Genomic DNA, 12,488 nt, shown 5'->3' on the forward strand with positions numbered 1-12,488 from the left:
AGACATAGAGAGACATTCATTCTTCAGGACTTGCTGTACCCTCTTTGTGATGACATGAAGCAGTTCTAGATGAAAGAGGAGAGGATCAAAGCGTCTTTCCACCAGTGGATCAGGGACATCATGGTGGAATGTGCACGTCGACTACAAGCTAAATGTTGAAAGCAAACACGCAGCTGTAGCATCCATTGACGAAAAGAGATTGTCTCACATCTCCTGTTTCACATAAAATCTGCTTCAATTCCAAGCCGCAACAGTTCCACATGATGAGTATATGTTACATATATTGATACATATATCGATTAAATATTGAATATTCATTCACTCTAGAATGACTGCCTATATAGGGCCTTGGATTACACACTTAATTGGTTCCCAGACAGAGTGTGTAAGGCGAAAAGTGTGTATCCCAAAAATTAATTTCCCATAGGAAACAATTCAAATGAGAATAATCCGGTCCCAGGTCTCCATAAAATATAATGTTAAACTAAATAAGACTGAAAACTACACACAACATACCTTATTCTATGTATAATAAATGTGAATCTGAACACGAGCCTGTGGTGGTTTTTTTTTTCGGTCCCATAACAGCAAAAGTATCGTTGAAGACGATCGACGTGTGCACTCATAGAAAGGGAAAGGTAGGCCGGCTGGGGCACTGTCCGGTCGTGTGCTTTGGTGTTCTTCCACCGAAGATTACTCCGCCAGAACAAATGTAACACATTTTATCAAATAAAATCCGCAGGAACAAAATCTCAAACTAACAAAGTCATCAGAACAAAAAGATCCAAAGTAGCAAACAAAACCATGAGTAAAACATGGCAAGACGAAACAACCCAGACAGAGTGAAACAACCAATGATCCGACACTGAATGGTCGTGCCGGGAGTCCTTTTAACTTCCACTTATTAAGACGACCAACACCTGTGCAGCTAAAGATGAATTCATGATGTGTAATTTCAACACTTTTTTCTAGCATTACTGCGAATTATAACGTGCACAAATGAACTAGAAAAGGGAAATCAGAAATACTGTACTGCAACTGACTTTCGGCAATGTAGTTACACAAATGGTTGTACAATCCCGAAAACAGACATTTACCAGTCAGAAAAGGTCTCCAGACAGTAAAAGTGTTGCAAGCTGCAGTTCATGCAGGGTCTCATGAACTGTCCACTCCATGAATATTAATTCTAACCAGCACAAATCAACTGAAATGAAAAGGAAGGAAGTAGAAATTGTGTATGCAACAGAGTTCCTGTAACGTCGTTGCAAAAATATTGTTGTACAATCACTAAAACGGACATTTATCAGCCGGAAAATATCGTCACGCCGATGTGTTGCAAATAGCAGATGCATCAAACCTCAGGTGCTTAGATGACCACATGAAATGTATGAGGGAGCCCAATTCTTATTACCCGATAAACAACTGCGTACATGCGGTTCAAATGCACCAATGTGACTTTTTAATATAGTAAGAAACACAAAAAATAACCAGATCACACTAATGCCAACGCATTTAAACAACTCAACTTAGTGGCAATTTATCGGAACAACTAACAACCATGTGACTTGTTTACGTTGCCTTTTATATTCCTTTAATTGGTGACAATGAAACACATGGTTCGTATTGCTGCCTCACAGACAAGATTTTAAAGCACAGGTGTCAAAGTCAAGGCCCGCGGGCCAAATCCGGTCCGCCACATCATTTTTTTCGGCCCGCGAAAGCAAATCAAACTTGTTAAATTCCATGATGATTGCTAAAATCTGAGCCAAAATTTCATATTTTGGGATGTAAACCACAGTAACAGTCATTATTCTTGACTTCAGATTTGAAAACGAGTTATTCATTAATTTGCTGTGTGCTCTATATGTAATATTTGAAGGGATTTAAACATTCTAATGGGTTCCCCAAATTCATAACGGCCCTCGAGAGGAAACCATAACTACAATGTGGCCCGCGGCAAAAAATGACTTTGACACCCCTGTTTTAAGGGGTTAATTTTTTTTCCCGTCGTTAATGTAAACTAATACTGTACCTGAACACCTCAACTAAAAAAGAGGAAGCATAAATTCTGTGCGCAACTGAGCTAGAGCAATACGGTTGCACAAATAGTTGCATAATATACCTAAAACAGCTTTTTACCAGCCGAATAGTGTCACCTTTTTTTCCGCTCATTGTTCCGAAACAGGCCATGACCAGAAACTGCCCCTCCCACTTTTATTAATATGACAACATTTACAACCCACTTTTATTAATATGACAACCACAATAACAGTCTGTATTTTTTTACTTCAAATTTGAAAACTTAACATGACTGTCAACCCAAGGCGGTCAACAGTCTTACAAATAATGGCGTCTGCCCCTTACAAAATGGTGACTAATCTTATGTTTTATATAGCGTATGTAAAATGAAACTTTTTTTTTCAAAAACAGAATATGAATTTATTGGTATACAACCTGGTTCAATCAAAGAACAGTGTCTTCAGCTACTTTGCTGCATCATGAATTCTAAAATTTAAGAATAACTTTTGTTGTAACTATGAAATGTCGCGCTACCTAGCAAAACTAATTTCTCAGTCATTACTATCTCACAACAAATCTATTTACTGCCAACATTTACTGTCAGTAAAGCAATTTTACCAAAATAGTCTTATTTATACAAACGTCAAAACGTTTCTTGAGGAAAAAAAAAAAAAACAATAACTGTAGCGATATATGAAAATGTAGCTTCGTATGTACCTTTCAATGTCAGGTATTTGTTGGAAAACTATTTTTATTATAGCGTAGATATATATACATTTTTTGTTTGTCACCATTTTTTTCCAGTACTCATGAGCAAGAAAGAACAATAAATAAATACATAAATTGATAGATAGCTAACTAGGTAGATAGCTAACTCGATAGATAGACAGCTAACTAGATAGCTGACTAGACAGCTAACTAGGTAGACAGCTCACTAGATAGATAGACATCTCATTAGATAGCTGACTAGACAGTTAACTAGATAGCTAGCTAACTAGATGGTTAACTAAATAGATAGATAGATAACTAGATACACTCCCGGGTTGAGTGAACGCTGGCGCGTGTGGCTGCCGTTGATCACCCAAAGAAAAAATATCCTGTGACTGTAAAGTGTCCTTGGGAGTTTTGAAAGGCGCTTATAAATGAAATGTGTTATTATTATTATTATTATTATTATTATTATTATTATTATTATTATTATTATTATTATTATTATTATACCACTATTGGGTACACTATTGCAACTGCCTTGCGAGCTATTTAGTGCATGTCAGTGTAGACTTATCATTATCATTATTATTATTATTATTATTATTATTATTATTATTATTATTATTATTATTATTATTATTATTATTATTATTATTATTAAAACAAAAAAATAAGTACAGGAGATGTAGTGGTAATATTTTATGCGTCAAACGTCGATGAGGAAATTTATATTTTATTTTATAACGTATAAATGGCAAATTATTTTACTGTAGGGTCGTTTCTGGCGCCCTCTACAGTTGACTGTGTGAATGACATTTCCGCACCATCATGGCGGCACAGGTTCGAGCTGTGGTTTCATCCCAGTGGCTTGCGGACGCAATCCGTAACGGTCTCGTTGGCTCCAAGATTCGGGTTTTAGATTCGTCATGGTACCTCCCGATAACCAAACGGGACCCGAAAGCGGAGTTCGCGGAGCAGCACATTCCGGGTTCTTCTTACTTCGACATTGACGAGTGCAGTGACCAAAGTTCACCGTACGACCACATGTTGCCCACTGGCAGCCACTTTTCACGCTACGCGGGCGACTTGGGCATCGGCAATGACACGCATGTGGTGGTTTACGACACCAACGGATTCGGTTCGTACAGCGCCCCTCGAGTGTGGTGGATGTTCCGATTGTTTGGTCACCACTCGGTGTCGGTGCTGGACGGGGGTATGAAAAACTGGTTGGCCGAAGGACGTCCGGTGACGTCTGAGCAAGTGAAACCGGAACGCAAAGACTTCAAGGTGACCACGAATAACACGGCGTGGGTGAAGACTTATGAGGACGTGCTGGAGAACATCAGTACCAAGACGATCCAGGTGGTGGACGCGAGATCTGCGGGCAGGTACAGGGGGGTCGAACCGGAGCCGAGAGAGGGTGAGTTCGTTTTCGCAACGCCACAAATTATGACGAATAATCTTATAATAATAACAATAATAATAATAATGATAATAATAATAATAATAATAATAATACATTTCATTTCTAAGCGCCTTTCAAAACTCTCGAGGTCACTTTACAGTCACAGAATACGTTTTTCTGTGGGTGAGCAGAGGCAGCCACATCCGCAAGCGTTCACTCAACCCGGAAGTAAATGGATAGAAAGCTAGCTAGCTAATAAATAGCCAACAGCTAGATAGCTAGCCACTTAGATAGCTATATAGCTAATAGACAGCTAACTAGATGGTTAGTTAGCTAATACACTGAGCCAGCGTTCACTCAACCTAAAAGTAAATACATAGAAAGCTAGCTAGCCAGCTAATAGATAGCCAACAGATAGAGAGCTAGCCACTTAGATAGTTATATAGCTAATAGCCAGCTAGCTAGATAGTTGGTTAGCTAATAGACTGAGCCAGCGTTCACTCAACCCGTAAGTAAATAGAAAGCTAGCTAGCCAGCTAATAGATAGCCAACAGATAGATAGCCACTTAGATGGCTATATAGCTAATAGCCAGCTGGCTAGATAGTTAGTTAGCTAATACACTGAGCCAGCGTTCACTCAACTCTTAAGTAAATAGATAGAAAGCTAGCTAGCCAGCTAATAGGTAACTAATAGATAGCCAACAGATAGATAGCTAGATAACTAGCCACTTAGATAGCAATATAGATAATAGCCAGCTAGCTAGGTAGTTAGTGTGAGTTAGAATTATCATTCACTGCCATTTCCGAATTTATTTGGGAATTGAAAATATGACGTGAGTGGCATTCCCGAATGTTTGGGTTTTGGGTTTTCTTGCGGGAGGGACCAGACCTCTGGCATTTTTTTCTCTTCCACGACGGGGCGGCATTTGCCTTTTGTACATCAGGCCCTATTTCAAGCTCAGATAACTCCAGATCCATATAACTTAGGAATTAACTCTTTTTTTTTCTGATGAAAGAAGAGAGTCTAAGATTTCTTACACTGGATAGAATGCTTATGTGGTCCTAAAACTCAATATTCTGTGGGTCCTGGAATTTGAGTGAAAATGACAAAAACCCTGGCACTGGAGTGGACACATTTTGGCACATGTTTGGTAAGCATTGGCTAATATTTGCTCCCTTTTTTTTTGTTTATTTCCAGGTACCCTACCAGGCCACTTCCCCGGTGCGATCAACATGCCGTTCACTTCCCTGCTAGAACCATCCGGAAAGTATTTGGCCAAGGAGGACTTATCCAAACTATTCAAGGAAGCAGGTGTGAAATTGGACCAACCCCTGTGGGCCACCTGCGGCTCTGGCGTGACGGCGTGCCTCGTCGTTTTGGCAGCTCACCTGCTCGGCCACCCGGGGGTGTGCGTTTATGACGGTTCCTGGGCCGAATGGTTTAAACGAGCGTCTCCCGAAAACGTCATCTCAGAGGCAGACGGAAAGAAAATGTAAGGCAGCCATCTTGGTAATAGAGAAACAAATAGGTTTGTCCTAAGTTAATTCAACTTTTGTTAAGACATTTGCACATGTAAAGGACAACCGATGTCTCCGGACAAGTTGTGTCCATCATTTGTAAAATGTCTTCAAATGACTTCTACTGAGCGTATTTTACAAAGATTCCACCACATAGAGCTATATTTTACGTTTTAAGACTTTGAATATTCCGGAAGTCTTTGTTTTTGAGTTGGTGACGAGTCCGTACGTGACGTCACTGAAGGAACGCCCCTGACCGAACGCCCCTGACCGAAAAAAGGACACATTGTAGCAGTCCTTCAATCACGTCAATGCATTTTGCTGTACTTGTTTGGTCTGAAAACTTTGTGTTGCACCAAAAACAGGCAGAAGAGGGCTACAAAGCTCCATGAAGGAATTAATCAGCCTGTGGAAACGGGCTGATTAATTCCATACACGTCGCCATTTTCTGCCTCTTTTCGTGTCAGTTAGGAAACAAAAAAGTGATGTCGGTTGTCCTTTAAATGAATTAATGCTGCTAATTTAGAAAAGTAGACAAAATAATCTATGCAATGCTTCACATTATTCAAGTAGAACAATATGAATGCCGCAAGACTACCACTCTATGCAAATGATTTTTTAAATAATAATAATAACAACAATATTAATAATAATACATTTCATTTATAAGCGCCTTTCAAAACTCTCAATGTCAGTTTACAGTCACAGAATAAGTTTTTTTTCTGTGGGCGAGTCATTTTATTGGTGGTTTGCATTTGACTAAAAATATCAGTGTTTTGTGTATTTTAGATGCTATCAAACGTTTTTCTGATGTCAGTTAGGAAACAAAAAAAATGGTGTCGGTTGTCCTTTAAAATATCTGAATCAAGGACTTGTGTTAATTATATTTTGTCCATGAATTCTGATTAAATAATTCCAAATTGTCTTTCAGTTTCCTTTCATTACTTTTACCCTGTTGCACTGCTTCCAGATGGGTCTTTTCGTACCACAGTAGTATTGGGAATTTACAGAGTATAAATACTTAATTAATGGAGACTTAAGTCGATTTTTCTGACATCTAACGCTTTACTGGAGTATTTATATTGCAGGTGGCTTTTTACTTGTCATCCCTACATTTCAAAGTACTGTACATACAGTACCTGTTTTCCAACTTTATCCAAGTAGGTTCTGTACTTTGTTCAACTTTAGTGGACGGTAACACAATATAAACAAGTCATGATTAGAGAGAGGCGCACATATGCTAACTGTTAGTGAGGTTCATTTTATTGATTGTTTGAAAATGGTTTCACAATTGAGGAAAACGTTTGTGTGCAGTGTTTAAGGTTACTTTTATAAAATTGCCTAAAATGTTTACCATTGAAGTTACCTAGATCATATTTTTTAACTTAAGTTTACAAAGTAATTCTACTTTCACTGACATTTTCCTATAAAAACATGTACCGGTAATTTTTATTGTATTTTTAAAGGAAGTTTATCGACGAGTCATTCGATCGACAAATGGCTCAATCGTGTATTGTACCGCAACAAAGATGGCTGCCGGACTTCACATTGGTCGAAGTGCTGTCCATAAAACTGCCTGAAGGTCCTGCAGAAATAAACAAATTGGGTCCTCGTCTTTGAATGTATGCTAGTAGCGGAGTCGCTGTTAAAATCTATATATCGCGCATTTAAAGAAAACTCTGAACAAATAGTAGCGTCAACATCCTCGTTTTACATTGCTAGATGAATGTTGAACAAAATCTCCTTGTATCGGTTCGGCCATTTACATCCCTAGTGGCCCGTTATTTGTGTTTTCCAACGACGAAGGGTGTGTTTTCTTGGGTCGCGCTAACGCCGTTAAGACGCCACATAATTGACTTTAGTTTGATATTCATCCAAAAATCTGCTGGTGAGTTTCGTTTGTTTTCAAAGAGACTTAATTTTACATTTAAAAAGAGAAATATGTGGTTCGGTTGACTCGAGTAATTATAGCATCGCGGTTAAAGTAACCATGCTACATTTTCAAACGTGTTTTACGATTCGCGTCTCCATGCGTTGTAATTATTTTTTTTTGTAAACGCCCGTATATGTATTTGGTTCACATGTTTATATTTTTGTATTTAATTATTTGACATGTTTCCCATAGGGAGGGTTTAATGAGCATCAATGTCAGGCATTGCGCTGAGCAGATTGTCCCAGGAGCGCAAAGCCTGGAGAAAAGATCACCCGTTTGTTAGTGCGCCTTTATTATTCACCCAAATCTCTCAAATTTCTCTCAGGGCCCGCTCAAATTGGTTTATTTCTTGCAGGGTTTTGTTGCTGTACCTACCAAGAATCCAGATGGAACCATGAATCTGATGAATTGGGAATGTGCCATTCCTGGAAAGAAAGGCGTAAGTTTAGAAACATTGTATGAAATCTTGTTTAGGTCTTCAATACAGATCTATTTTACGTACAAAATACACATTTGTGGCTTACTGATAGCAGCAAGATCATTTGAAAACTTGCACAACTAAAAATAATCTATAAACGGTCAAGTAAAACTGAGATAACGGCCATTCACATGTCTTCACACACACAAACACTTAGAACTGGAATGTTGTTGTGTTTAAAATGAACAAGCTTCAGTAGTTTTTTTTAACTCCTGTGATTGTTAGACCTTGTGGGAGGGAGGACTGTATAAACTCAGGATGCTCTTCAAGGACGACTACCCCTCCTCGCCGCCCAAATGTGAGTCCCACTGATACCAAACATCTCAACCATGTTGCAAATAACCAAGCATCTTTGTTGACGTCACGTTTGATATCCTCAACGATTTATAAAATCTCTTTATAGGCAAGTTTGAGCCACCAATATTCCATCCAAATGTCTACCCATCCGGTACTGTTTGTCTGTCCATCCTGGAGGAGGACAAAGATTGGAGGCCCGCCATAACCATCAAACAAGTAAGATTGAAATTGTTTTAAAAGTTGTGGACCGTCACTTTTAATGGCTTTCTGTGTTTTCAGATTCTGTTGGGGATCCAAGAACTGCTGAATGAGCCCAACATTCAAGACCCAGCACAAGCCGAGGCTTACACAATTTATTGGTAGGCATCCACTGAATTCATTGCTTTTATTTTTGGAGTATCACTGCTGTGAAATTCAAATTTCAGTGGATGGAATAACCTTCATTATTAAAGGACAACAGACACCTCCGGACAAGTTGCTTCCATAATTTGTAAAATCACTTCAAGTGACTTCTACTGAGCACATTTTACAAAGATTCCACCACATGTAGTTCTATTTTACGTTTTAAGACTTGCGATGAATATTCAGGAAGTCTTGTTTTTGAGTTGGTGACGTCCCTAAGTGACGTCACGAGGGAACGTCCCTGACCGAGAAAGCGACGCACTGTGCATTTTGGGTACTTTTTTTTTCAACTGAAAACACAGTGTTGATCGCGAAATTAGAAGGAAAACTACATAAATAATTCTGATTCTGATAAATAACGCAATGGTGAATCGTGTCACAGCTAATTGCGGTAACATGCATAAAGAAGGTTTAAATTATTAACCACAAATTCCCAGCGTACAAATCCGCCCATTTCCAACAGAGCTTGTGCACCATCTTGTGCATTTTCTGGGCGCTACATTGGAGTCCAGACGGCTCGAATTGATACGGAAGGACTTCTTTAATCGATTGCAAACATTTATGCTTTCCTCTTCAGAACTATTTGAATCATATTCATAACTGGATGAGTAACAAGAAAGCATCTTCTCCGAATCTGAACTCTCTGAAGCCATTGTTTTGATTCTGGAGCAAGGCAGTTTGTGAAGGAGTATCCTGGCGTGACATCACACACAAGGGGGCGGGACTTTCTGATTCTACCCAGTTCTGAGCTCATTTTGTGGCAGTTTTGGGACACTTTAAGTCATTTTTATTGGTGTTTTGCATTTGACTAAAAATATCCGCCTGCATGTTTTGGGTATTTTAGATGCTATAAAACGTTTTTCTGATGTCAGGAAACAAAAAAAATGGTGTCGGTTGTCCTTTAATTCTAAGTAATTAAGATGCAATATTGTGTTTTGCCATTGCAGTCAGAACCGTATGGATTACGAGAAGCGGGTCAGGGCCCAAGCTAAGAAGTTTGCACCCACCTAAATCGAGCAGGAAGTCTGACATGATCGAACCTGAAGGACCACTCCAACAAGAATCAACCATGTCGCCGTTTTAATCAGTGACATGTCAAAGATAAACCCCAGCACTCGACTATTTCCAATATTAAACTCAACGGATGCGCGTCACAATGAAGCAGGCCTCCCGTCCAGCCATCCTGAGGAGGGTTAAAAGCATTAGAAAAACTATTTGCTTTCTTCAACCAGTGTCAATTTCTCCGCTAATTATCTCAAGAAGCGTTTGGGAACAAACAAATAGGTCTGTGAGTTTTTGCTAAGTGACCGTGTGTATATATTATAAATAAACCCAAATTGTGAAAGTTATGTTTTATATTGTTTTAGCCAGTTGATGTGTGCGTGGTATTATCATGAACACAATAAATGGTGTATTGTGAAATAAAATTGAATAAAAAAAAAACACAACTTAAGGACTACCTGTGGTGTTTTTCCTTAGCGCGTTATGAAAATTTTACCTTGGCATACAAACTATTTTTCGGGGTACACACGGAGTGCCACAATGAGTGATGTGTCGTTCGCGGACGAGCCCGTTCTCCTAACAAGGAAATTGCAGCCGACTTTTTTTTGTCCTCTATTCCCCGCCCCCAGTCTTCGGTTAAAGCCACGTGATTGGTCAAGAACGCAGAAGTCGGGGGAGGGGGTTAAACATTAAAGATTTAATACAACTATTAAAGAGACAGGCAGGCAGACGACAGATAGAGAGTGATAAAATGGATAGAAAGCAGTGAAATTTGGACTCGTTTCAACTTTGATAGTTCAAAAGCAGAGTGTAGACTGCAAGGTTAAAATGTCCCATTAATCAGGCTCCACAAATAACCTGCACATGCCATCTGTATACTTGATGCAAAAAATCTATCAACCCAGCTAAACAGAACACAATTGATGAGGAACAAGGTAAGATTATCGCAGAGAAAGCACCTACAAGGGATCATTGCTCAAGATGGTGAAAGAAGAAGGTTACGTTCCTCATCAAGTGTTTAATGCTGATGAAACTGGCCACTCCATTCCATCAAGCCATCAAGGACCATCACAAAGGTCAATAAAACGACTTTATTATACAGTACAGTTTACTTCTTCAATTATAATACCGTAGCACATTTATTATACACAAAATTAGGTATATTTTGTGTAGTTTTAAGGCTTAGAAAATTATGTTTTATGGGGACCTGGGAACGGATTATTCTCATTTTAATGGTTTTCTATGGGAAATTAATTTTTGGGATACACACTTTTCTCCTTACACACTCTGTCTGGGAAGTTCGTCAGCCAAGGTATCACTGCAGCTGCGTGCTTCCAAATACGGCCCGTCTACACTTTTATGGGGGGGTTTGGATGTCTTTTAACTGGAGTTTGGTGGGTGATTCAAACCACTTGAAAGGAACAACTCGAGCGTCTCACTCGACAAAGCGATTGAAACAGGATGTGATGTCGTTTCAGAGCAGTTTGCATTTAATGATAGTAGTAAGTTGTGATGGGGGGTGTCGCTAACAGGTGGTGGCGAGAGTCAGGATGTGACATTTGCACTCACCTTCCCACCTCAGCCATGCCCGTCACGCTTTCACTACCATTTTGCGCGTCACATGGGTTTCCTGTTAAGGCCCAGGTAGAAACTGCGGTTGACAATTGGAAAATGTCACCCCCCCCCTCCCCAAAAAAGTTTTTTAAAGAGAGCTAACGCAATAAGTAGGCCAGAGAATAAGCATCAGAAAGACAGAGAGAACACAATGTGAGCGTGCGGAATGGAAAATAGACAGTGAGAGAACAAAGAGAAAGAAATTTTCCGCTAAATATTATTCCGGCATATTCCGGCAGAAGGGGTGAGAATGTCGGTCCGGTCAGTGAGGCGCCGTTGCCTTTGCTTCGCCCTAAAAGTCAGGTAACAATATCTACCTTGTACAGTATTTTCAAGATTTTGTTTGTATGATCTTGGTTTCACTCCCTACTGTCTTTGTGACTGCTTTATTTTCTGTATATAATAGCTGTCCATGTTAGGCGCATTGTTACTGTTGTAAGGTGTCTTAGGTCGTAGTAGGCTTAGTCATGTTAATGAGGTGATACAAAGGCTAATGGGGCAATCAGAGTCAGGCATAGTACATTAGGGGTAATCAGACAGAACAAAAAAAAGTAATCAGTGCTATTTATTCACTATCTAGCTGGCTATGTAGCTAGGTATCTGTTGGCTAACGATTGCTTAGCAAGCAAGCTTTCTATCTATTTGAGTTACGTCCGGGTTGAGTGAACGCTGGCGCGTGTGGCTGCCGCTGCTCACCCAGAGAAAAACGTATCCTGTGACTGTCAAGTGACCTTGAGAGATTTGAAAGGCGCTTATAAATGAAATGTATTATTATTATTATTATTATTATTATTATTATTACGTTAGCTTGACGAAGTTTCTTTATGGAACGCACAGTAAACTGTATGACTCTTGGATCCATATGTTCATAGATCAACGATGCTGAAGATGGGGCGGGTACGGCACTATTTTCTGATGGCGGTTGTGTTTTCTCTTCGTTACTCGGACTGCGCGGCAAATGTGCAAGGTGAGAGCTATTTTGTGACTTTTGGTGAGAATTGAGTTACGGTTATTACCAAAAACTGTTCACTCGGGCCAGACGACAAATACAAAAACATATCCCCATTGGATAATAATTGACATTTGACAAAACCAATATTAAATCAACA

General features: G+C 39.4%; 3 protein-coding genes across 3 annotated transcripts in view; all 3 read left to right on the forward strand.

The window, feature by feature from the left end:
- The first annotated feature begins 3,543 nt into the window (after positions 1 to 3,543).
- On the forward strand, positions 3,544 to 6,578 carry mpst (mercaptopyruvate sulfurtransferase). Its single transcript, XM_089018920.1, has 2 exons — positions 3,544 to 4,150; positions 5,334 to 6,578. The coding sequence occupies exons 1-2, from the start codon at positions 3,559 to 3,561 to the stop codon at positions 5,630 to 5,632; spliced, it is 891 nt and encodes a 296-aa protein (XP_088875046.1). The 5' UTR covers positions 3,544 to 3,558; the 3' UTR covers positions 5,633 to 6,578.
- Positions 6,579 to 7,243: 665 nt separating this feature from the next.
- Positions 7,244 to 10,210, forward strand: LOC148885226 (SUMO-conjugating enzyme UBC9-like). Its single transcript, XM_089018921.1, has 7 exons — positions 7,244 to 7,541; positions 7,779 to 7,864; positions 7,942 to 8,025; positions 8,290 to 8,362; positions 8,468 to 8,577; positions 8,641 to 8,720; positions 9,711 to 10,210. The coding sequence occupies exons 2-7, from the start codon at positions 7,799 to 7,801 to the stop codon at positions 9,772 to 9,774; spliced, it is 477 nt and encodes a 158-aa protein (XP_088875047.1). The 5' UTR covers positions 7,244 to 7,541; positions 7,779 to 7,798; the 3' UTR covers positions 9,775 to 10,210.
- A 1,319-nt stretch (positions 10,211 to 11,529) lies between these two features.
- The window catches only part of il2rb (interleukin 2 receptor, beta), a 6,938-nt gene continuing 5,979 nt past the window's right edge, over positions 11,530 to 12,488 (forward strand). Inside the window, exons 1-2 of the mRNA XM_089018723.1 lie at positions 11,530 to 11,682; positions 12,252 to 12,346. Of these exons, the coding sequence (XP_088874849.1) occupies positions 11,630 to 11,682; positions 12,252 to 12,346 (148 nt within the window). The 5' untranslated portion in view covers positions 11,530 to 11,629. The remainder of the gene's footprint in view (positions 11,683 to 12,251; positions 12,347 to 12,488) is intronic.

This window comes from Hippocampus bargibanti, linkage group LG17 (genome assembly GCF_051943395.1).
Source record: "Hippocampus bargibanti isolate YZ-2025 linkage group LG17, ASM5194339v1, whole genome shotgun sequence".
Lineage (NCBI taxonomy): Eukaryota > Metazoa > Chordata > Actinopteri > Syngnathiformes > Syngnathidae > Hippocampus > Hippocampus bargibanti.